This window comes from Jaculus jaculus, chromosome 12 (assembly GCF_020740685.1).
Source record: "Jaculus jaculus isolate mJacJac1 chromosome 12, mJacJac1.mat.Y.cur, whole genome shotgun sequence".
NCBI lineage: Eukaryota > Metazoa > Chordata > Mammalia > Rodentia > Dipodidae > Jaculus > Jaculus jaculus.
In genome coordinates this window covers 87,145,557-87,171,490 of record NC_059113.1, presented here as the reverse complement: position 1 = coordinate 87,171,490, position 25,934 = coordinate 87,145,557, and the positions used below count along the sequence as shown (strand labels likewise).

General features: G+C 45.4%; 1 protein-coding gene across 2 annotated transcripts; it reads right to left on the bottom strand.

Moving 5' to 3' along the window:
* Window positions 1-1,273: 1,273 nt before the first annotated feature.
* On the bottom strand, window positions 1,274-25,934 carry Noct (nocturnin). Of its 2 annotated transcripts, none has more exons than XM_004655822.3 (3): window positions 25,742-25,934; window positions 3,942-4,211; window positions 1,274-2,273 (listed from the first exon to the last, which is right to left on the bottom strand). In XM_004655822.3, exons 1-3 carry the CDS (start codon window positions 25,932-25,934, stop codon window positions 1,438-1,440), a joined length of 1,299 nt encoding a protein of 432 aa, XP_004655879.1. In that variant the 3' UTR covers window positions 1,274-1,437. The 2 variants fall into 2 exon arrangements, with proteins under 2 accessions (XP_004655879.1, XP_044987147.1); XM_045131212.1 differs by lacking the exon at window positions 25,742-25,934 and adding an exon at window positions 16,720-16,787.

The window sequence follows — 25,934 nt, the reverse complement described above, 5'->3', positions numbered from 1 at the left end:
TTGCAGTGGCTGAGGCCCTGGTGCACCAATTCTCTTTGTCTCTATCTTGCAATAAATAAGACATTAAAAACATTAGCTTTAAAAGACTATTTATTAATATTTAAATATTTACAATTCTCATATTAAAATATTTGCCAATTTACTTTATTGGAAGAGGTTTTACCTTATTTTAGATGAAAAAGAAAGAGGTTCTTTTTTTTTTTTTTATTTCAGAGCAATAGACACAGAGAGAAAGACAGAGAGAGGGAGGGAGAGAGAATGGGCGCGCCAGGGCTTCCAGCCTCTGCAAACGAACTCCAGACGCGTGCGCCTCCTTGTGCATCTGGCTAACGTGGGACCTGGGGAACCGAGCCTCGAACCGGGGTCCTTAGGCTTCACAGGCAAGTGCTTAACCGCTAAGCCATCTCTCCAGCCCAAGAGGTTCTTTTAAAACTGACATTCTAAATATTTTGAACCCAGTTATCTGGCTGTGTTGGGATCTTTTTGTCTTTGACACATACATATATATATCCATTCATCCCATCACACTTAGCCTGAGTGGTGGGATTGTTTTGGCTGTCTTAGGAAATTCCAATAGGAGGCTTTCTAGAAAGTTTCCCATCTCTGAAAACAAATTCCCATTTTCTTAGCTACTGCCTCAGAACAGCTCCTAAAGCTACAGTGAAAAGCACATTCCAACCGAACCAGTGATGATGGTGAGTAGCCTTCACATGTCCCTGGATGTCACCACAGCAGAACAAGTACAAATGCCTGTATCAGGACGGTGAGTGCTACCCCATTAAAGCTGACTGCTCACTCAGACCTCCAGGAGAGTCATGGAGACACAGCAAGGACTAACGGACAGTGATAGGAGACAGCATACTCATCTACTTATATTGCCAACAGCACACCCCTCCAGGCTAAATACTGACTGTATATTTTGTTACATCAGATGAGAACAAACTTTAGATTACAAGTTACCTTCTCTGTTATGTTTCTGCATGGTTCTAAAATGTCCATAATGCTTTGCTTAAGTTTACATAAAGATATAAAAAAATAAATAGTTCCATGCATTTCTTGACATTTAAAAACTCTACAAATAAATACCTTGAAATGTCTAGAAAATTGTTTCTGCACACTTAACTATGAAGGACTCAAGCATCTGAGTTTTTATATTTCTAGCATCCTTAAACTGAAAAACACTTGCAAACAAGACTAGTTTAATGCCCTTTCATGGTTGGTTGAGAATGTAATGGTCAGGGAGATAACACAATGTGGCCCAAACTGGAGTGCAACACCTTTTCCAAATGTTTTTTTTTTTCCCCTGGGGCATGCTGGAAACCCCGGAGAGTGAAGTGACAGGAACTTGTGTCCTTGCTCAACTAACTCATCCTCTTTCAGAAAGTTCCCTGAAACAGCCCTGGTTAAGACTCTTGTGATTAAAAGACAGACAAGCCCTTATAAGAGTCCACTAGGCTCCTCATTAAAGCTGAAGTCACACACTAGAGACAGGTGGTCCGAAGGGTAGTGGAAGGATGGGAGCCGGTTAGGCCCAATCTGTTCCTCGGTGAGCAGGTCCAGGGCCGCCCTGACGCTGAGCGCCTGTCTGGAGTACCAGATGTAGTCCAGGGTGTGGCGGCACTCCCCGGAGGTGCGGATCTTCCAGGTGGTGTATGGGGGCTCCGACTGCCCGTCGGCGCTCAGCAGTTTGTAGGCGCTGTTCAGGTTGAGGCTGGAGGACGCGAAGTGTTTGTAGACCTCCTCGGTGGGCTCTGCATTGAAGTCCCCGCAGACTATCAGGGGAATCTTGGCTCCCTGTGTGATGCTCTGCAGGTTCTGCAGAAGGTCGCAGCCCTGTGCTGATCGGACGCGCTCCCAGCCCGTGCGCGCTTTTAAGTGGGTGACAGCGATGCAGAACTGGCGGCCTGTTTCCTTGCACTCCAGTGTCTGTGCAATGGCCACCTGATTGGTTTTCAGGGTCATGGCCGTCAGCCTGATATTAGCACTGTTGATGAGCTTGAAGCGGTTCTGGAGAAAAAATAAGGCGCAGCCGTCTGGCCCATTGTTGTGTTCCACATCAAGACATGGCGACCAGGGTTTGGGGAAGAACGTGCCTTGATAGCCCAATCGACTGAGGAGCGGCTGGAAGGTGTCAAAATAGTGGTCCACCTCTTGGAGGCACAGTATGTCCGGCTGGTAGGCCAGGATTTCTTCCAGGATGAGGCATTTGCGTTCTTCCCACTTAAGGGCTTCAGCAGGGCATTGAACGAAGTTGTCTTTCCCCTCGCCAAGAGCTGAAAAGAACAGCCAGTCAGAGCTCAGCTGGTGTAGAATGACCCCAAAGAACCTGGGACTGAATCTCCACAGGTCTGGTCTTCTGGAGGCCCTCCCCAGCGGCCTTTGCCTCAGCTGATGGGCTGCCTCTCTAACATGCACCCACTCACCCAAATGAGAGACCCTTGAGTTTTAGGCGAAGCAGGCAGCTGTTCCTACTTCGTAGCTGGGGATGGCTCAGTGGTAGTACTGCCTTGCATGAAGACCCGTGACTGCCAGCACCAGGTAAACTGGGCTTGGTGGCACATGACTGTGATCCCAGCGCTTGGGAGGTAGAGGCAGGAGGTTGTTCTAGTCTACACAGTGAGTCTGAGGCCAGCCTAGGCTACATGAGACCCTGTCTCAAAAATTAAACCTTATGGATTTCATGTAGTTGTATTCTAGGATTTAAGACCCTAGACTTGGGGTTTAATTAGCGAAACTGTTCTTTGCAGTGCCAGTTTTTGAGGTAGGGTCTTGTACTAGCCCAGGCTGACCTGAAATTTACTATGTAATCTCTGGGTGGCCGTGAACTCACAGTGATCCTCCTACCTCTGCCTTCTAGCTCTGATGGGCAGCTTTTCTTACTTAAGAATGAGTACTTGATCCAGGTGTGGTGGCATACACCTTTAATCCCAGCACTCGGATGACTGAAGTAGGAGAATCATTCTGAGTTCAAGGCCAGTTTGGGGTTGAATGAATTCTAGGTCAGAATGGGCTAAAGTGAGACAATGCCTCAAAACAACAACAACAAAGAGAATATCTGGAAAAATAGAAGCAAAGGTTGGCAAGCCAGGACATACATATATGAACACAAAATATATCCTTGTTTTTCTCAGTTCCAACTGCTATGTAAGGTAATACTACAACAGGGATTGACACATCTAGTTCTTGGCCTCCTGACTGCAGAGATTAAAGGCATGCATCACCACGCTTAGCAGAGGCAGTGGGTGCTGGAGATGGCTTAGCAGTTAAGGTGTTTGCCTGCAAAGCTGAAGGACCTAGGTTCAACTCCCCAGGACCCGCACGTCTGGAGTTTGCTTGCAGTGGCTGGCGGCCCTGAATGCCCATTCTCTATCTGCCTCTTTCTCCTCCTCTATCTCTCAAATAAATAAATAAAAATTAAGAAAAAAAAATGATTGGGTGCACCAGGGCCTCTAGATGTGGCTGACAAACTCCAGATATATGTGCCACTCACTTTACACATCTGGTTTTATATGGGTAGTAGGGAATTGAACTCAGGTCATTAGGCTTTATGGGCAAGCACCCTAACGGTTCAGCCATCTCACTAGCCCCTTTTAGTTTGGTTTCTGAGATAAGAGTCTCACTCCTTGGCCCAAGGCTGACCTCAGACTGCCTAAGGCTCCTGAATTCTGCTATTATAGACATGAGCTACCAATCATTACCTGGTCTCTACCCCGGCCCCACACAGCTGACTCCCCACAGAGACTTCTGCCCATTCCGTCTCTCCCTGCAAATACAACCTTAGCGCTATGTACCGAAACTGATGGCGCCAGAAGCCTTAGCTGGAGTTATGGAGTAGAAGTTGCACTACCCTCCACAACTCGGACCCTGCATGCGATGCAGCAGAGCGCTGGGCTTGTTCAGGAGTAGACGTAACTGCCCAGGCACCACAGCACCAGGCTTACCTTGAGCAAGGATGTTCCACTGCATGACCCTAATGGGAGGGTGGCTACTGGGGCCATCTGCTCTCAGATCCACAAAATCCCTCTGGTACCGGGGAGGCCGAGTGTGCAGGACAGCCCTGCATTCCTCGAGAAGCTCCTTGGGATCGATCGGCTCCAGATGTTCTGTGTCATCCACCAAATACTCTGGGTGTGGAGCGGCAGCAGCACTGCTATTCAGTGTCTTGGCAAGAGCACTGTAGAGTCTGCTTGTGCCGTTTCCCATGGAACACACTGCAGAGATGAAAGCAGTCACTCGGTCAGCCCACTGCCACAGAAAGTATCCGCTGCCCAAAGTCCCCAAGCTCAGCTAAGGCAATGCCACCTTACTCCTACAGGTCAGGGAGGACTGTCCAGACTCAGCTTTTTACTAGGACTATTGTTAAAACTAGTCTCTCGAGGCTGGGGAGTGGCTCAGCAGTTACTGTTTCCTTGCAAAGCTTGTCAGACTGAGGGTCCACAGTTCCTCAATACAATAAAGCTAGAGGCACAGAGTGGTGCATACATCTGAAGTTCATTTGCATTGACAAGAAGTCCTGGGTGCACCCTTTCTCTCTAAATCGCTCTCTTTTTGCAAATATATGTGCCTCAAACAAACAAACCCTGTCTCTCACAAAGGAGCCTCCTTTTAACTTTTCCAACTAAGGATTTGTCTTTAGAGTGTGTTAAGCCCACCACATCATACACAAGCACGGCTTGTGCAAACCCGATGTACTTCACGAGAATTGTAGTATGTAAAAAGCAGGGCCCTACTCTGTGCACGTTCTCAGGTAAGGGCGCATATATCCTTCACCCCACCTCTTTCGAGGTTAAGTGTCATCAGGGCTGGGGTTCCCTGTAGAAGTCTGTAAGCAACACTGAGTGTAGTCTATAACATTAACTGTGAGATCCTGTGAGTTCCAGGAAAGTGCTGGGGAGAGCAGGGGACAATGTCTTTTTCATGTGGCTTCCATCTACAACACATCTTTCCCAGACTTGCCACATTTCCTGGGGCACTGGAAAGTGAGGGAATGCAGGAAGCAGTAATGACAGTCCTCTGAGCTCTTCCAGTGCTTAGCTTTACACCACAGCCAACTGACCCAATAAGGGTGCAGAGCAATCTTCAGCACATTGGCATAAGAGACACCACAGCTGTCAGTTGATTTCACAGCATTCTATGACTGGATTCCCTACTACTTCCACAGTAAAAGCAAATTTCCTTGATAAAATCTGACAGGCCAGTGACCAACCCTCAACTAGCAGTGGGAGCCAACAGACCATGGCAGATCTACATAATATCTGAAATAAAGTTAACACCAAACATCCTTGAACATCGAGGTCAACAGTATGCAAGCATGCTCAGCTTTCTCTGTAAGTGTTCCTCTTCAATGGAAGGTAACACAGCTACTTAGAAATTCACAACTAAGAGGTTTAGAGGGTAGGAACACATAAAGATTCCGCACAACAGAAATGAGGGTGGAATGAGGAAAACCTTCAACTGAAAAATTCAGGCTCTACCAATACCTACACACAAGACCCTCATAGTAGGAGAAAAAGGTGATCATATCAAATTAAAAGAGAGACTAATGGAGAGAGGGAGGGGATATGATGGAGAGCAGAGCTATGAAGGGAAAAGTGGGGGAGGGGCAGGAAATATGGTTTATTGTCTTTAAGTACAGAAGTTGTCAATTAAAAAATCCAGTGCCAGGTGTGGTGGTGCACACCTTTAATCCCAGCATTTAGGAGGCAGAGGTAGGAAGAGAGGCTGGGCATGATGGCACTGGCCCTTAATCTCAGCACTGGGGAGGAAGTGGTAGAGAAAGACTGTGAGGCCAGCCTGAGGCTACATAGTGATTACAGGCCAGTTTTGGTGAGGCCCTACCTCAAAAACCAAAAAAGGGGCTGGAGAGATGGCTTAGTGGTTAAAGTGTTTGCCTGCAAAGCCAAAGGATTTCGGTTGATTCCCCAGGGGTGCATGTTGAGTTTGTTTGCAGTGGCTAGAGGCCCTACCGCACCCAACAAACAAACAAAAAAACCCCACTACACTGCTGGGCATGGTGATGTACACCTTTAATCCCAGCACTTGGGAGACAGAGGTAGGAGAATCACTATGAGTTCAAGACCAGCTTGGCACTAGAGACTGAGTTCCAGGTCAGCCTGGTCTAGAGTGAAAGCCTAGCTCCAAAAAAAAACAAAACAAAAAAACCCAAAAAACCAAAAACCCAAAACAAAACAAATGACACCACCACCACCAAAACAAACATCAACAAAAACAAACAAAAAAAGAAAACCAGTCATCTGGACAAAAAAAAAGATGGTTAAGCCTGGCGGTGTAGGTCTGTAATCCTAGTAAGGCAGGAAGACTCCTCCAAGTTCAAGGTCTGCATGGATTATACAAAAAACCCTGTTTCATAATTAACAACAACAAAAGAAATAAATAAAAAGATGCTGGGAATATAGTTCAGTGGCCGAGAGCTTGCAGGAAGTCCTGGGTTCAGTCCCCAGAGGTGAGGTAGGTGGGGATAGTGGATGACATGAAGAGCAGAAACCCACAGTGGTGGTTTTTGTTTTGAATAAATTATATCCCCATACTCCTCATACGGACTTACGACTTGAATGCTTGGTTGCCATGTCGGCACTATTTTGGGAGATGGTGAGGCTTAGCTGGAGGCAGGTCCATGGGGGATATTGAGAGGGAGTGAAGTAGCTCTTTTAAGCAGTTAGGGTGACTAGGCTCCTGAAAAAGAATGTCTTTGGGCCTATCCTGAAAAGGAATGTCTTTGGGCCTATCCTTATAGTCTACAATTGCTAGAGATCAGAGGATGATCTGAATTCTTATCTCTTGCCTAAAGGAGATCTGTTTTTCCACAAACAACCTGGGCCCCTCCTGGGAGGGAGGTCTGTCCTAGGATTTAAATCTAATCCTAACACTGTGGTTGGTTAAGTTTAGACCCCAAGATTTGGTGTCATGGCCAGCCTCTTCCAGAGACAGCCCTTAGCCTAAACCAATCAGCTGTCCCTCAGCTCACTTGAGCCGGAAGGTAGGACACACCACCATAAGGTTATAAATATGTTAGCAAGGGGAGGGCACACTCTGTGAGCTGCCTGACAGCTTAGGAACCCCCAGCTGCTGATGAGTTTCCCCTTTGCGTGGCCTAGGCTTAGCTGGGCGGAGCCGAAAGGAGAGCTCCCCAGCCCCTACTTTCCTCATGGGCTCTTTCTCCACATAGCAGGAGCTCTTCGAACTCTTCTGTTCCTTCTATGGTTTTACCAGGCCAATGTGTCCTTCCCTTGGCTGCATACTTACTTAAATAAATAATAATTTAAAAATTATGTTTCTCACTCAATTCTTTGGTTCAAAATGGACAAGAGGGGGCTGGAGAGATGGCTTAATGGTTAAACACTTGCCTGTGAAGCCTAAGGACCCCATTTCGAGGTGTGATTCCCCAGGACCCATGTTAGCCAGATGCACAAGGGGGTGCATGCGTGTGGAGTTTGTTTGCAGTGGCTGGAGGCTGTGGCATGCCCATTCTCCCTCTGTCACTCTCAAATAAATAAATAAAAACAACAACAACAACAAAAAGTAAATAAATAAAAGTTTAAAAAAATGGACAAGAGGGGGCTGGAGAGATGGCTTAGCAGTTAAGGTGCTTGCTTGCAAAGCCTGAAGCCCCAGGTTCAATTTGGAAACAAGCATCTAGGAGCTGTCGATGCACACAGATTCACTGTGCAAAAGGAGGCCAGCGGCTGGAGATGCAGCTCATTGGGAGAGTAGCTGCCTGGAATGTGTGAAGCCCTAGATTTCATCCCCAGCACAGGCGTACGTATGAAAGAAGCCAGTAGGCTGAGCTCTGGAGCACAACTGGGTAAGACAAGAAAATCTGCAAAAGCGATGTCAAGGGCATGAGCAGAGAAAGAGAAAAAAATCTTTATGAGACCAAGTAACAGTGTTTCCTGGAGGAGGGTAGTCCTGCATCAGAAGTGTGAGTAAGGACGACAGCGTTTCCTGGAGGAGTTACCTCCTGCATCAACTACTTCTGGTAGTTCAAGGAAAACGAAGGCAGGGAGCAGATCTGAATTTAGCAACACAGGAAACTGGTGACATTAACAGCAATTTCTTATTTTTTGTGGCATTAAAAGGAGAGGAGAAAATGTGACAAAGAACAAAAGTTATTTTAAGGAAATTTTGCCTAAAAAGGAGAAAACTGTAGAAGAAGCAAGAGAATTTTGTTTTTAAGAGATGGAGCAGCTGCTTGCAGATCCTTATTGCTAAGCCTGCCCACTTTTTTTAAATTCCAACTTAAAAAGTAAAATTTCCTTTCCTCTTATTTATCTCTGCCTTGGATACCTACCAATTTTTAAGCATGCTTGCCTTGATACTCTGGGTTTTCTCAAAAAAAAAAAAAAATCTCTGCTTTACTGAAGAGAGGGGAAGGGGAAACGCGTGTGAGTGGAGGTGATGGCAGACACTCGACAGTGCATTTGTGAATGGTGTGATAAGATAGAGAAGAGGCACCACACTATGTGAGTGAGTGGAGGTGATGGGGGATGTCATACTACGTGTATAAATGGTGTGATAAAACAGAAGAGGCACCACACTATGTGAGTGAGTGGAGGTGATGGGGGATGCCATACTGCATGTGTGGGTGTGGCAGAGGAGAGAGAAGTGATACTACGTGTGAGTGGTGGTGATGGAGAAGGCAGGAGGCCTGACCAAGTAGGAGACTTCTAGGTTCTGACAAGATGACCCAGGGAAGCTCACAAACTGCCCCCACTCCCAAGCAACTAAAAACTTGGAGAAAATATGAAAAGCAGTTATCTCAGCACTTGCACTTGGCATACAACTAGAAGCTTTTATTCATGAAAACTACTGAGTTCGGGTGAAGACATTCTTGCTCAGGGCTATGCTTCCAGTCTCACTCTAGTGCTACTCTGCCTTCAATGAAGGCAGCAAAGCTATACAATGATTAAATTCACGCACTGAGAAGCCCAAGTCCTGATGGTATTATTGTGAATTTTATTCTTCCATGGAAGCTACTATTCTGGAAAACGGTTTGGCAGGGTTTTTATATATATGAAACAGACTTACTGTATAGCCCAAAACTCACACTTCTAGATGGTTACCTAACTGAAATGAAAACACATTCACTTTAAATATAGCAGCCAAGATGCCCCTCAATATGTGAACAGATAAACAAATAGAAGTCCATAAAATGCAACACCCAGCCAGAGATGCACAAGCTGTTGAATCGTACAAGACGGATGAGTCTTGGAATACGCTCTCTGTAAGTGAAGGCAGCCAGGGTCCTCAAAGGCACAGGATGTATGGTCTCACTCATGGCATTCTCGAGAAGGCAGAAGCACAGGCAGGGAATCAGTGTGGAGGGAGCAGCCAGGAGAGGAACTGCTGCAGGAGGGGTTCTACACGTTACGACCCACAGAAGCAGCCCCAAGAACAAACCAGAATGTATGTGAATTTAGTATGAACCAGGAGGCTGGAGAACAGAAGAGGCCAAAGTGCGACACTGGAACACTGTGTAGTGCTAGATTATAACCCAAGGGTAAAGTAAACCCTCATGAGGCCAGAGTACGTAAACAACAAACAAAGAGGGGAAGAAGATGGGGAAACTCATTTACAGAAAATTCCACTTTTCTTTGCAGTAACAACCCTTGGCCTTATGAGAAGCAACAGGGGAACCTTTAGCAGAGATTCCCAACAGGAGCCAAGCCTGACTCACCACAACATGGGCAGAGTGCAGTGTCACCACCTAGGGCCTGGGAGATGAAGTCAGAACACCCACTGCCACCTCCAGGTATCTGGTGAAGAGAACACTCAAGAGGCTACAAGGCTGCAGCTCTGAGGTGCCTCTGAGGGAAATGGGAGCACCTGCACTGCTTATTCCTCCAGGAAGCATATTTAGGACCAAGTTTAGTTGTTTCAGGTGCCTTTAGGTTTTAGGTTTTGGCTTTGATGGAGGACACTAAATGTGGGGCATCTACACTGAAATTATGAAGCCAAGAGAGACTGATAGAAGGATGCCGACTCCTGCTGCCTCCTTTGAACTACGAAATGCCGTCCTTAACTTTACCCTAAACGTTGCTCTTGTTCCCAGGATCTTGAAGCTGATGCAGTAGAGTATCAGGTCTGAAGCCAGCCTAGGTGGCACTGAGTTCAAGCCTGGGATGCCCAGCAAAACTCTTTCAAATACCCTTGCAAACAGGGCACCATGCCCCAAACCAAAAAGCTCATTTATAGAATGGACCAGGCTTAAACTTAAGAGCTCAACTTATTATTGCTTTGTTTTGAAACAGGGCCGGCCTTCTCTAGCCCAGAACCAGCAATGCTTCAGCCTCTCAAGTAATGGAATTACAGGTATGAACACGCAGGTAAGAGCTTAAAACATGAATGTGAGTTAAGCAAAAAATAATTTAAAAAATTTCTTTATTTGAGGGCTGGAGAGATGGCTTAGCTGTGAAGGCACTTGCCTGCGAAGCCTAAGGACCAGGTTCAATTCTCTAGAACCCGCATAAGCCAGATGTACACGGTGCATCTGGAGTTTGTTTGCTGTGGCTAAAGGCCCTAGTGCATCCATTCTTTCCCTCTGATTAAAAAAAAAACAAACAAAAAACTTATTTGAGCCAGGTATGGTGGCGCACTTTAATCCCAGCACTTGGGAGGCAGAGGTAGGAGGATCACTGTGAATTTGAGGCCACCCTGAGACTACATAGTGAATTCCAGGTCAGCCTGGGCTAGAGTGAGACCCTACCTTGAGCCCCCCCCCAAAAAAAAATTCCTTGAGTGAGAAAGAGGCAGATGATTGATTGATGGATAGAAAGAAGGAAAATAGTTTGGTACTATTTTGAATGTGAAAATCAGGCCAGCACACAACTCCATTGTCCACAAAGAATTGTTCACTGCATTATTCATAATGTTTCCAAGATGCAAACAAGCCAGTGAGCCCTACAGTGAGTAAAATGCTGCACATCATGCAATAAAAAACAGGAAACTGGAGAAGGAACAGGAAGATAGCTTCTTTAAAATATAGTTTAGTTAGGAAGGAAGTGTTCCTAAGAGAGAACTTGCCCTGGTAGAACTAGAACTCCTGGCTGATCCATTCTCACCCATGATGATTACAGCTCCCCTACTGCTTCTCCAATGTAACATACCTGGGTGGGCTCACTGGGTCAGTCCCTGGATCCACAAACCAATTAAGTCTCACCCTTACATATCTGAGTCGGATGACAAAAGGCCACCTAATAACTATAAAAGGGCTTGTAGCATATTAACCACTCTTCCTTCCATCTTGGTGGCCTCACTGACCTGGTTCTTTCATCAGAATACCAGTGTGTAAGTGCCTCTCCCCTCTGCCAGCCTGGCTGGGGGAGGGGAGGGCTCTTGGTACTTGCCTAGGTACCTTTTTGTTTGTTTCTTACATGTATTTTGTTTTCACTTGCTTCTATGTGTGGTTTTCCTCTAAGCTCTGGGTCTTCCACGTGCAGTAACTCCTGATCCTCTGGGCATCTGAAATGCCAGGTCCTGGCCTTGGTGTTTCCTTTCTGTTACGTGTACGACCTCTGATCTTCAGTCCTCTACTATGTAACCTGTCTGCCCTTTTATGGGAAGGGGTCTTTTTGGTTCTTATGCCTTGCCTTCCACCTGGGTGGGTGCCAAGCTTGGATTCCTGTGTCCTGCGTGTGTGCATGTGTGCTTGTGAATCTGTAGGCCTGGCGTCTCATGTTTTGCCCCTTGTGTGTTTGTAGACTCTATCTATGATGAACATTCCCTCCTCCAGGCAGGTAAGTATTCCTTTCTGGCCTAAGTCTTTCAGCTAGCCTCCTCCCTGGATCCTAACTTCCCCTAAATAAACCTCATAGTTCATAATTTCTCCCTCCCAGAGTCTGTTTTCAATTATTTGTTAAAATAGACAAATGGACAAAAGTTGGGGTTTACAAGCCCTTCCCAAACCACAAAATCCAGCATTAAAGGGCCAGGCATGGTGGTGCATACCTTTTAATCCCAGCATTTGAGAGGCTGATATAGAAGGATTATTATGAGTTTGATGCCACCCTGAGACTAGTGAATTTCAAGGTCAGGCTAGGCTAGAGTGAGACCCTTCCTCATAAAAACAAAACAACCAAACTTCTGCATTATACTCAATGAGACAATGGATCGTATAAGCAGTCTAAAGTTAGTGATGGAGGCACAGCTTGTTGGCATCTGGGCTTGAGGGAATCTGGGCACACAGAAATTTTCTCTACTTGGACTGGATCAATGGTTACAGAACTGGACAAATTCAGCAAAAACTAATGAACTGTCATGATAGTGATTTTTACTGTGTGTAGCACAGCTGTAAAAGAAGGACTTTGAGCAAAGGGATGAAAGTTTCTAAAGCTTCAGGAAAATTTAAAATGCTGGGCATGGTGGTGCAAGCTAGGGTCCCAGCTGTTGGGAGCAGGAGCAGAGGTGCTACTGGAGAAGAGAGGAGTCTAAGCAGCACCTGTGAATAGTCCCCATGTTGCAAGGAGATCCATTCCAATTCTAGCAAAAGTATTCTTCCCCCCCTACTGGGTAGAAACAGGATACAAATTCCATGTCTGATGAAAATAAATTCAGAGTCACCCTCTGAATGTCACATCTAATTATGTCAAGCAGAGAGAGGCTCTTCCATTTACAAGTTAGAGTGGAAGGGTGGAAACTAAACCACGGAAGTTCAGGACCTGGGTGTGTGAGCGAGTGCTCTCCGCGGAGTCACACGCTGCAGGAGCTTCAGAGCAGTGTAGACGACTGACATGCAGGTCGCTGACATTGCCTTTGTAACGTGTTTACCTTATTTGCATCTGTGTCTGTGGGCACAATGCCAAGACCTCTTGCTGAATGCTCGTGCCACCTTTTGCATCTGGCAGACACAGGTGGCTTGAAAATGAGAACCAGACCAGCAAGCTTTGACAGTAAGTGCCTTTTAACCACTAAGCAATCTTCCCAGTCCTTGGCTTTTATTTTTTAAAATGTTTATTTAGGGCTGGAGAGATGGCTTAGCGGTTAAGCGCTTGCCTGTGAATCCTAAGGACCCTGGTTCGAGGCTCGGTTCCCCAGGTCCCACGTTAGCCAGATGCACAAGGGGGCGCACGCGTCTGGAGTTCATTTGCAGAGGCTGGAAGACCTGGCGTGCCCATTCTCTCTCTCTCCCTCTATCTGTCTTTCTCTCTGTGTCTGTCGCTCTCAAATAAATAAATAAATAAATAAAATTATAAAAAAAAATGTTTATTTAGAGACAGAGAGAGAATGGAATGGGTGTACCAGGGCCTCCAGCCACTGCAAATGAATTCCAGTCCCATATGCCACCCTGTGCATCAGGCTTCTGGCTCCCTAGGCTTCACAGGCAAGTGTCTTGACCACTAAGCCATCTCTCTAGCCCAGCTTTTTTTCTTTAATTGACAGAAATACTCTACCAATTTCTCCTTTGGATTAAAAGTAAGTGTTATTGGCTGGTGTACCTTACACTGCTGGAATGAAGCGAGTCACAGTAAAAAGAGAGGCAAGCAAGTCTTTATAGTCTCACTTCAGCCACTAAGGGAAAACTTGAGTTGTTTTAATTTTATAGAGCTCTAAAAGTTGCGTAGTAAGGGGACAACCAGCTAACTTAAGAGACTCCTAACTTAAGAAGCCTACTGCTTCTTGAGTAATCTGAAAGCTCCACTTCTTCCACGACTAACCCTTTAACCACTTTATCTAACAGCACACCCTCACCCCCAAACTAACACTACAGTGCCCAGAATCAGACCAAATGATTTTCTGCCCTGACACTACCAATGATCCCAGGGAGCTTCAAAAACATGGCCTGGAGATAAGCCCTGGCAGTTCTGATACAGCCCAGCAGGAAAGAGGAGGAGCTCTGGGGAGCACACCAAGCTCCCACTGCTCTGATTTACAACCAGTGTTAAGATCCACTAAGGTCCTTCCTGTGAAGACTAGCGAGTGGAAACTTTCAAAAGGAACTGTGCTCTTTCCTGTTTCCTGAAGACACTTTTTCAACTACACACAGGTGACCAATTTTAGACTGTTCTTTCACCTGCTGTCATTAGACAACCATTTGGCTAACATCTAAAGCACATTTTATTTATTTATTTTTGTTTTTCTGAGGTAGGGTCTTGCTTTAGTCCAGGCTGACCTGGAATTCACTATGTAGTTTCTGGGTGGCCTTGAACTCATGGAGATCTTCCTACCTCTGCCTCCCAAGTGCTAGGATTAAAGGTGTGCTCCAAACTGGTCCTCAGATATATTTTCCATGCTACATCTACTCCATATTTTTATAAGCTCATGGTAATAATGAGGATAAAATAAAGAGATCTAAAAACTTTGGATTTTGCTTGGGGGACAGGGTCAGGGAGAATTCAAGGGTGAGTTTTTGTTTTGTTTGAGGTAGGGTTTCACTCTGCCCAGGAATTCACTATGTTGTCCCAGGCTGGCATTAAAGGTGTGCACCACCATGCCTTGCTCAAGGTGGCTTTAATGCCTCATCAGATTGTTCCTCAGAAGATGCAACCTTTCTATGGTAGGGAACATTTAAGGTAAACATGTCACATTTTGTATTGCCTAGAGTGGTGACAAGCACCTATAATCCCAGCAATTAGGAGGTAGAGGAAGGAGGATCTTATCTCTGCTTGCAAATAAAGAAATAAAAAAATAAATTCTTAAATGTGAGAGCTGTTGGGTGTGATGGCACATGCTTTTAATCCCAGCACTACAGAGGCAGAGGTAAGAGGATAGATAACTGTGAGTTCAAAGCCAGCCAGAGGATGTATAATAAATTCCAGGTCAGCCTGGGCTAGAGTGAGACCCTATGTCAAAAAACCAAAATAAATAAAAATAAAAAATTAAATTTATTTTTATTGGAGGTAGGGTCCCATGTAACCTGGGCTGACCTTGAACTACACTTACAAGTCACAGAGGGCACCTCCCATTATTCTCCTCTGGTTACCCAGCAAATGCTTCTTTGAGGCTTTACCCAACAACCATGTAGTCACTGGATACTTTTTCTCATAAAGAGTTTGAAGTTGGTATCTTGAAAGGGTAACCCAACAGTAACAAAGACAAAAGCCAAATAATAAGCAATAGCCAGATTATCTTGGGTACACACACCTGGGAAGCCTTGGGAGCTAAACAACCATGTTGCCCAAGGAAACACTGAACAGAGAAGTACACAAGTCTGCCCCATAAACCACAAGCAGCATGGGGCTTTGAAACAGCAACCTAATGCTGCCATCTACTGGCCATGTGCATGAACTACCTCAAAAGATAGCTCATTTAGTAGCTCATTTTCTCATTAGGTTTCTTAAATCAGGTTCTGCAATAAATGTGGCTATCTTCCATCCAGATGGGTGGAAATTCACAAAAAATACCTACTGACATAGGCAGTTTGCTGTTGAATATGGTATACTGATTTAATGTATTTTGAAGAAGTCATTAAGTACTGTTCAGGTTTATGGACCACATTTCAAGGGCTCTTTTTACACCAGGCCTGCCTCTCTCAAGTTGAATATGTGACCTTCAATTCTTGCCTTCACTTTTGATACCATGAACTCTCCAGGGCAGGGACAGACACCATGCAGTAGAAGAGCTACTTTCAATCCCCAGCATGGCAAAATAAAAAATAACTTTAGATGAGAGACTTGAGTTTCAGAAGTGACACACTCCCACAGTCCTAGCATTAGCATTCAAGAGGCCAAGGCAAGAGTACCGAAGCTTGAGGCCTGCCCAAGCTGCATACGTGGGTTCGGCTGCCTGGTTTCAAATCCCAGCCCCTTTTCACAAACAGGGGCCTTAGACAACTTACTAACATTCCATGCCTCAGTTTCTTCATTTGGGGTTAAGCCTCAACTATTTTATTTGGTTACTGTTAGCATCTCTCAGGAATCTGCTCTCACATTTAGTGAAACTTTCTCTTAGGGAGCAGATTATTGGAAGCAGAAATTCCATGCCAGAGTGCTGCAGTTTTCAGACTCTTCCCAGCCATCCTGCAAGTGGGTGCCCCCAGTGTGTCTACAGACATGGACACCATGGTTAGGAGATGGCAGCTCTGGCCCCGGAGAAAAGCACCTTGGACTGTGCTCACCGGCATCGCCGTCTCCCACGGTGCTGCCCTGGGCAGGAAGCAGCTGGAGCACACTCAGCGGCCTGTGCTTCGTGCCAGGAACAGACAGAGGTCAAGTTCCACCCCCTCCACCTGCCGACGTCACTGCCGTTATGGCACATACACCGGTACAGCACAAAGTGTACGGAGCGGTGTCACGGCCCACAGCGCCTCACCAGAGATATCAGGTGAAGGTCATGACTCAACCTAATGTGTCTAAAAATACAAGCACAGTGACAACCAAGAGCCGTAGTCACAGACTAGATGAGAAAGGCAAAGGTTTTCTTCTAGAAAAGGTTGGGCTACAGGAAATACCTCAAAGGAAATCCTTTCCCCAAAACAAGACAAAAACTTAGCTTAACCTGTTTGGTGGTAAAATGCTCTTTGGCAGGCCCAATTTCTAAAAGCTATGCTTGTCAAGAATAATGCTGCGAAGAGAAATAGGAAAAAGTACAGCCCCAAGCTGGCATGGTGGCGCACGCCTTTAATCCCAGGGAGGCAAAGGTAGGAGGATTGCCATGAGTTCAAGGCCACCCTGAGATGACAGAGGTCAGCCTGGACCAGTGAGACCCTACCTTGAAAAACCAAAAAAAAACCCCAACCATGTGGTGGCGCCCGTCCCCAGCACTAACCTTGAGATGCTCAAGAAATGACCGTTTCTGCATGGGGAATGGGCAAATGAAAGCCAAAGAACATTCTGCTGATGGCACAGAACTCTCTAGGTCACGGGTCCACAAACCCGGGCCTGATCTGGTGGCGCTGCCTCTGTGCTGTTGATGCAGGAAGCACTTGGGCTTTCCTTACCTTCTAACTGGCTGAGGGAAATCTGACCAATAATATTTCATAGCATGTTTAAAAGGATACAAAAGCTGGGCGTGGTCATGAACGCCTTTAATCCTAGCACTCAGGAGGCAGAGGTAGGAGGATCATCATGAGTTCGAGGCCACTCTGAGACTACATAGTGAATTTCAGGTCAGCCTGGGCCAGAGTGAGAACCTACCTCAAAAAACCAAAAAATAAAATAAAATAAAAGGACACAAAACTCAAGTTCCAATGTCCATCAAACTTATGTATTATACTATTTCCAGGTGCAGCCACACAATTGCAGGGCTGAGATATGGCCAGCCAGAAAAACCTACAGTTGTTATTGGGTGGTTCTCCACAGAAAGCTGGCCAGCCCATTTGAACTTTCACTACAATGAAACCACAGTTTACAAATACATCATAAAACTAGTCAGATTTTCTATAACTTAAAAATAAGGGAAACGGCTGGAGATGGCTCAGTGATTAAGGCGTGTGCCTACAATGACTAAATTACCAGGGTCCTACCATCCTCACCTCATAAAGCCAGATGCACACCCCAAGGGGGGCGCATGCATCTGGAATTTGTTTGCAGTGGCTAGAGGCCCTGGCACACCCATTTTCTCTCTCCTTGCAAATAAATAAAAGGGAAAACAATTGTAAAATGCAAATTTCCAGAGCTTTCTGGGCATGGTGACACATGCCCACTGACCCAGCTGGTAGGAAGCTGAAGCAAGGGGACCAAGGGACTAAGGGCAGTCTTTATTACATATTTTTTGTGTTTGTTTGGTTTTTCAAGGGTCTCACTCTAGTTCATGCTGACCTGGAATTCACTATCAAGTCTCAGGATACCCTCGAACTCATAGTGATCCTACCTCTGCCTCCCAAGTGGTGGGATTAAAGGTGTGCACCACCACTGCCAGCTGCATATTGCACTTGAGGCTAACCTGGGCTACACAATAAGCTAGGTTCATTGGGCTATACAGTGAGACCTATCTCAAAATCATACTATCACTAAAGTAAAATTATCAGTTATTTTAATTATTTCAGAGAAAGAGGCAGAAAGAGAGAATGGGCATGCCACGGTCTCCAGCCACTGAAAATAAACTGCAGATGCATGCATCTGTCTTACATGGGTCCTGGGGAATCAAACCTGGGTCCTTTGGTTTTGCAGGCAAGCGCCTTAACTGCTAAGCTATCTCTCCAGCCCAAATGCCCTTTTTTTTTTTTTTTTTTAAAATAGGCATTGGTTATCAGTCACTGGGCCTATAGGTTCTAGATCAAACCAGGAAAATGGGGCACACTTTCTCTCTTGTCAAACACCTTTCAGTAATAAAGCACCTGCATCCAAGTTTTTAAAGAAGTTAACATTGAGAAACCAGAAGAATATCAATGGGCCAAAAATCTGGAGGAATCCTAGAAAGACAACCACAGGTGTGGATTAGAAGAATGAGGGGAGCAAAACACAGTGTAAGTAACCAAAGGCATATATGGCTCTTGGCTCTTGCCAAGGTCACCTTGATGAAAGTTGGAGCAGCCAAGCAGAAAGGGCAGAAGAGGTGGGGGCTATTCATCCAAGAATGAAACTTGAAAAGCTATGATAGTTCCCACCTGCCCCTCTCACAGACAAGCTCTTGCCTGCTGGACAGAATCAGATAAGGTTCCAGAAAGTGGGCAATATGCCTTAAGCCTCCCCTCAAAGAGAAGCAACACTGTGAGTTTGAGGACAGCCTGGTGTCACTAAGTAGTCCAGGGTGGCCTCAAACTCGGCATCCTCCTGTCTCAGTCTCCTAAGTGATGGGATTGCTGGCATGTACCCTTTCCTGACTTCAAGGGCATTTTTAAAAGGGGGTTAGAGTGGAGGCCACAAGAAGCAATTGTAATATTTAATACCGATTGTCAATTTGACAGGATCTAGAATCACCTAGAAAACAAATCTTGGGCTTGTCTGTGATGGAGTTTCTAGATAAGGTTAACTGAGGTGGGAGGGCAGGCTGTCACCTAACTGTGCCGCACCACAGGCTGGCCTCTACCACTGCATCCCCCGCCCCTTTCTATAACCTTCACACACTTAGTTCATGGGCCTCTAATACTACTCCCATTGTAATGATGGAACTGAAGTGGCTTTTCACATTTCCTTTTCTGCACAAACCCTACAATCCAGTGTCAGTTTTGAACTTTCAGAGGCTCTTTACATCAATAAGAAACTTCTGGCAGGCTTCTGACTGCCTCCACAAGAGGAGCTACACACCCATCCACTTGGGTATGTGTCTGCAGATGCTCTGGTGTCACTTCCAAGTATTACAGTTCAGAAGAACCTGAGAGGGACTAGCTGATGGTGAAAAGACAACAAAAAAAAGTTTCACGTCAAGTGATACTAATTTTCTTTGGCCTTCTTTCCCTGGGCACTGATATGCTGAGCTCACTTTAACAGTGTGTCATGTGTCACTCGAGGCTGTAGAGACAAGAAGGTGGGTAAAATCTGTGGTCTTCTTCCTTCCATAGGAAGGCTGATTTTCATTATTTTATTTTAATTTTTTGACAGGTGTGTATGTGAGTGGGTAGACACGTGTCATTTCTGGGGTTATATTTTGCCTTTCACATCACTTGTGGCTTGGTCTCCTGCTGCACTTAGCTAGCATCTGGGAAAATCCTCCTGCCGTCACCTCCCTTCTTACTGTAGGCATGCCGAGATTACAGAAGCCCACCAAACCTGCCAAACTCAGGCACTCAAGGCTTGCTTGGCAGGTACTTTATCCAATGAGCCATCTCCTCAACCCCAATTTCTCCCTATTCAAGGATAACAAACCCAAGGGCTAGAGATGTAGCTCAGTGCTCGACACTTGTCCATGATGCATGAGGGAAGTCCTGGGTGCCATCCTTGGCATTGCAAAAAACAAAAACCAGGACAAAGAAAATAAATCCAGAACATCTTAGCTCTGTTGATAGTATTCATGTTTCTAAATATTTACTGGGTAACACTATAAATACAGCAGATATCACTTGAGTGGCTACTGAGGCCCTGTGAGTTCTGATTGGTCAACACTAACTCCTAAGAGGGACAGCAGGGAGGATCCTTTCTTCCTTCTCTTTTAAGACGCCAGAGAGCCAGGTATGGTGGCACACACGTTTAATCCCAGTGCTTGGGAGGCAGAGGTAGGAGGATCACTATGACTATGAGGCCAGCGTAGGACTACACAGTGAGTTCCAGGCAGCCTGGGTTAGAGTAAGTCTCTACCTCAAAGAAAAAAGAAAAGACACCAGAGGGTAGCTGTCTCACTTCTCCAGTAAAGGACACAGAAATCTCACGTATCATTACATTTATCCATCCATTCATTCTAAATGTGGCATAAACAAACAGAAACACTTCCATTACATGGGTTGCTGTTCTCAATTCCTGCTGTGATTCGTTATGTGGAACAATGTGATATTTGGTCTGTTAAGTATACTGGTGTTCAGTACAGCTTGTGGATGTAGCGCTATCAATTTATTGTTTATTTTTTTAGGTGACCTCTGGAATTAAGACATAGCAAGCAAGGTTAAGGTATTTTCAAATGTCTATATGTATTTAATGTGATTCTGAGGCCACTGTTATTAACTAGAAATCCCCCAATATGCTTCATTGTATTTAAACTGTTACCACTGAATGCTACAGGGAAATGATACGTTAGTTCTCCTCCAAGGAAAGCAATTTATTCTGTAAAACCTTGTAATTACAAGCTTTTCCACTTCTCTCTCATAAGCAGCTTGATCACATGGCTAAGGGACCTACTAAATAAAGCCGCCTCTTCAACTGAGCTGGTTATTTGCCTTTAAAATTGTACCCAATAACAAGCACTGTGTTCCTGTGGTGGAGAACAGTAATCCAGCCCGCCCTTCATTAAGGGAGGAGGGAGGGATCTGGAGGACTGAATCCACCCAGCCCTGTAACTGTGGCAGCCCCTGTCTCTTCATGGGGGCTGCTACCTTTTCAGTGAGAAAGCAAACACTGAGATCATCTCCAAGATTCCCTTTAAATCACAACAATCTAGCATGTGCTAAGATTTACTTATCTTCCCAGTAAATCCACATTGCAAGGGGTTTAAGTGAGGAATGGATCTGATTCTGATTACTAAAGGGGGCCAAGTGCTGGGGCTTACTACTGCCTCTCACAAGACTCTGGAGGAGGGAGTAGCTTTCAGCTTCTTCAAGGCCCTGCTCATAACCTAGTCAGGTTTAGTGGTCCATGCTTGTAAACCCTGTACTTGGGAGGTACACCCACAAGAACCAGTTCACAGGAGTTCAAAGTCATCCTCAGCTACACCATGTGAGGCTCTGTCTCAAAACAACCACCCTGGGCTACAGTGAAACCCTACCTCAAAAAAAAAAAAAAAAAAAAAAGGAAAAAGAAAAAAAAAAAAAAAAAAAACCCACAAACTATTTGCTTAACATGGGTAAAAATCTAGGTTCATTAACAAAGAGAAAAGGACAAAAAAGGAGAATGTGGGATTATTTTTGCTCAGTAATATGGAATCTTGGACCCAACTTTTAACAATTTTCATTTAACAAATATACAAAAGGATCCAATTATATTCTTAAAAAATATTTACTTGGACAGTCAGGCTTTGCAAACAAGAGCCTTTAACTGCTGACCCATCTCTTCAGCTCTAATCTACATTCTTTTTTATTTTTTAATGTTGACTTTCTTTTTTTGATTTTTATTTTTATTGAGAGCAACAGAGAGAGAACAACAGACAGAGAGGGAGAGAGGGAGGGAGGGAATGGGCATGCCAGGGCCTCCAGCCACTGCAAACAAACTCCAGCTGCATGCGCCCCCTTGTGCATCTGGCTAATGTGGGTCCTGGGGAAACGAGCCTCGAACCCGGGTCCTTAGGCTTCACAGGCAAGTGCTTAACCACTAAGCCATCTCTCCAGCCCTAATGTACATACTTAATCAGAATCAAATTCCAGTTTTAGGACTCATTGGGAACTACTGTCCATGTGCAAAACACCTCATTCATCCTTCTTGAAACATGCCTCCTGCCCCTCCTTCCCCTTTTGTTCCTGCGTTTACTCACATCTCTTCCAATCCTAACCATACGTTCAAGGTCCAGCTCACACAGGAGCCACTTCCTGAACCTTTGTGCCATGGCAAAGCAAATCTTTGTAAAATAACTTAAAAAATTTATTTAGCTGGGTATGGTGGCACATGCCTTTAATCCTAGCACTTGGGATGCAGAAGTAGGAGGATTGCTGTGGGTTCCAGGCCACCTTGAGACTACATAGTGGACTCCAGGTCAAACTGGGCTAGAGTGAGAACCTACCTTGAAAAAAAACAGAAAAAATAAAATAGAATAAAAAATTATTTATTTATTTGCATGGGGGGGCATGACATGCACAGCTTACCTGGGTGATATGGGAATTGAACCTGTGTCTATAGGCTTTGCAAGCAAACCCCAAAAAAGCCAAAAAAAAATTTATTTTTGCTGGGCATGGTGGCACATTCCTTTAATCCCAGCACTTGGGAGGCAGAGGTAGTTGAATCACTGTGAGTTTTGAGGCCACCCTGAGACTACATAGTGAATTTCAGTGAGACCGTACCTCGTAAAAAACAAACAACAAAAAAATATATTTTTTTGAGGTAGGGTCTCACTTTCTCACTCTAGCCCAGGCTGATCTGGAACACAATGTAGTTCCAAGCTGACCTTGAACTCATGGCAATCCTCCTATCTGTGCCTCCTGAAGCAAATCTTTTAACTATAATAATAAAAGGTACTTCATTTCATTAAATAGACTTTTGTGTAAATCAACCTCCTTCTCTCCCTCCCAACACACAGGGTCTTTACTGTAGCCCAGCTTCTCCAGCTCAAATCTATAATCTCTTAATGGGCAGTTAACTCCTTGGCATAGACTAAAACTAAGAATCTTTTATCTTCTACAATAAGATACCTATAGTGTGTGACACTGTATCAAGTTCTTAAATGTATGGGTCAAGCAATGAATGAGCCACGGACTGCACCCGTAAGCTAAAACCGCAAGAAATAGGAAAGTTGCCTAGACTTCCTAGACTTGGTACTGTTCACAAAGGCTTAACTACCATAAAAAGCCTACAATTTTTTTTTTCCCCCACATGGAGGGTGAATTCAAGGCCTGCTACATGTGAAGCCTATACCCTACCACTGACTGTAAGTCTTTCATTTTCTTTTATCTTTCTTTTTCTTTTTTGCTTTTCGAGGTAGACTCACTCTAGTCCAGGCTGGCCTAGAACTCATAGTGATCTTCCTACCTCTGCCTCCCGAGTACTGGTATTAAAGGTGTACGCCACTACACCGGGCTTTATAAACAGAATATTTTAATTTATTTATTTGCAAGCAGAGAGAGAAAGAGAGAGAGAGAGAGAATGAATATGAATGGGCACACCATAGCCTGTAGTCACTGCAAACAAACTCCAGACACATGTACCACTTTGTGCAGTCCCCACCCCTTTACATGGGTACTGGGGAATCGGACCAGGTCATTAGGCTTTGCAGGCTGAGGCCTTTACGGCTGAGCTCTCTTTCTAGCTCCAAGTCTTTCATTTTTTAATCAATAAACAGCTGGGCGTGGTGGCCCTTAATCCCAGCACTTGGGAGGCAGATAATCTATGAGTTTGAGGCCACACTGAGACTACAAAGTGAATTCGAAGTCAGCTTGGGCTAGATTGAGACCCTACCTGGAAAAGGAGGAAAAAAAAAACCCCAACAACTTTTTAAAAGTCTATTAGACATTCCCGAGTCAGAAGCCAAATATTCAAATGCTCTTTCTGACCTGATAGAACATTTACTCAATTAACAACTGTCCTTGATCTGTATTACACAAGATACCTGTATTCACAAGATGTGCTCGGTGACAAACCCCAGTCTAAAGGAGGTGGAGGAAACTTAAAATACAAGCTGTTACACAAGGTACCGTCTTTTTTTTTTTAATTTTATTTATTTATTTATTTATTTGAGAGTGACAGACACAGAGAGAAAGACAGATAGAGGGAGAGAGAGAGAATGGGCGCGCCAGGGCTTCCAGCCTCTGCAAACGAACTCCAGACGCGTGCGCCCCCTTGTGCATCTGGCTAACGTGGGACCTGGGGAACTGAGCCTCGAACCGGGGTCCTTAGGCTTCACAGGCAAGCACTTAACCGCTAAGCCATCTCTCCAGCCCCCAACTAGTCTTTTTTCACCTCAAATCTAACAATGTTCTTTCTGAAAATTTCCAGTGGAAAAAAGTTTTGGTGACATTCATTCCAAGTTATTTCACATTGTATTATATTCTTATAGAACTGAAGTAAGCTTGGTGTGGTGGCACACAGTTTTAATCCCAGTACTTGGAAGGTAGAGAGGTAGGGGGGTTGCTGTGAGTTCGAGGCCAGCCTGTGAATTCCAGGTCAGCCTGAGATAGAGCAAGACCCTGCCTCAAAAGCAAAAGGGGGAAAAATAAAAAGAACCTAAGCGAAAGAAAATTGACTTTCAAGTTCAGTTTCTGAAGCAAAATACAGTTTAAAGTCTCTATAGAGTTTATTTTTGGGGGGTGGGGGGATGGCTCCAACTCTTGATCCTGGCTTAGCTTCCGGAGTACTGGGATTACAGGCTCATGCCACTACCCTAATTTAAAAAATATATCCCAGTCTAAATGCCTGCCAGTACTGTGATTATGGTTTAAAGTCTTAGCTTCCAACTCAATCCTATGATGAAAGCCACACTGAACCTTTACTTTCTAATCCAACCTTCCTACCAAAATGTAGTTTTGTACAACAGAACAGCAGTGATGTAACGTGAACCTAACTAAAATCCACTTTCTAAATAAAAAAAACCTATGAATTGCTAGTTTTGAAGGAGGAATTATTCCTCAATTTAAAACTAATTAATTTGTACATACTTTGTGATGAGTCCCTGGGCATAAAAGAAGTTGGGGCTTTAAAAAAAACCCAAAATATAAAAGGATGTATAAAACTGGTGCTCGTTGAATGAAAGGCTCTGTTTAAGATCTTCACCCAAGCATACAAACCTCAGAATGACAGAAGGATTAAGAGTGGAAGATTCCAAAAGAATCCATATAAATGTAAAAAGGAGTCAATATGTGATATGAGAATGGCTTGAAAATTCACAGCATCCAGTTGCTGCAAGCCATATGATCAAGTGTCACTTATTTTTCGAGGTAGGGTCTCACTCTAGCCCAGGCTGACCTGGAATTCACTATGTAGTCTAAGGGTGGCCGCCTGGAACTCATGGTGATCTCCTACCTCTGCGCCACTACGCCTGGCTGTTTTTTCTTTTTCTTCCATAAAACAGTCCAGTTGATAAAATAAAAAAGCAATCACCCTGGATCTGACCCCCAGTAGCGTAGGGAGGGTGGTGGTGGTGGTGGGGGAGAACACACAAAATGTGACCAACAGCCGGGCGTGGTGGCGCACGCCTACAATCTCAGCACTCAGAAGGTAGAGGTAGGAGGATCGTCGTGAGTTCGCGGCCAGCCTCAGACTACACAGTGAACTGCAGGCTAGTCTGGGTTAGAGCGAGACCCTACCTCGAAAAACCAAGAACCCCCTTCGCACACCCCCACACAAGATGTGACCGACAAAACATCATTTGTGGCCTGGGAAGAAAATCTCAGGTGGCCCAGAGGGACACATTCTGAAAGCGGGGCAGGTAAGGCTAGTGGTCCAGGTCCTCGGGGACGTGAGGACGCCACCCAGGAAAGGGCAATGCACCGGCAAGAGACCGGCACGGAGCGGGCGGCTGCTGGCGACAGGCCCGGCCGGCTCCGGCACCCCGCCGGCCTCCCATTCATTGGGTGGTGTCCGGGCGGCCATCGCCGCGCGGGGCCCGCCGACCACTCACTCACCTGACCCGGCACACGACGGCCGGGCCGCGGCGCCCGGGGTCGCCTGCAGGAGTCGAGGGGACGCGGGCCGGGGGACCAGCAGCACCGCGGGCGGGGACGACAGTCGACGGAGCCCGGGGATGGGCAGGCGGCGCAGGCCGGGGGCGTCCCTCTGCAGCAGGGCGGAGCAGAGCCGCCGCGGGCTCTGATACAT

Bases quoted from the DNA above. Each gene is read 5' to 3' on its own strand.
- Noct (XM_004655822.3), bottom strand. From the start codon at position 25,934: ATGTATCAGAGCCCGCGGCGGCTCTGCTCCGCCCTGCTGCAGAGGGAC. The intron at 4,212-25,741 runs GTGAGTGAGTGG...TCATCTCTGCAG, and splicing joins GCCGTCGTGTGCCGGGTCAG to TGTGTTCCATGGGAAACGGC. The intron at 2,274-3,941 runs GTAAGCCTGGTG...TGTTCTTTTCAG, and splicing joins GTGGAACATCCTTGCTCAAG to CTCTTGGCGAGGGGAAAGAC.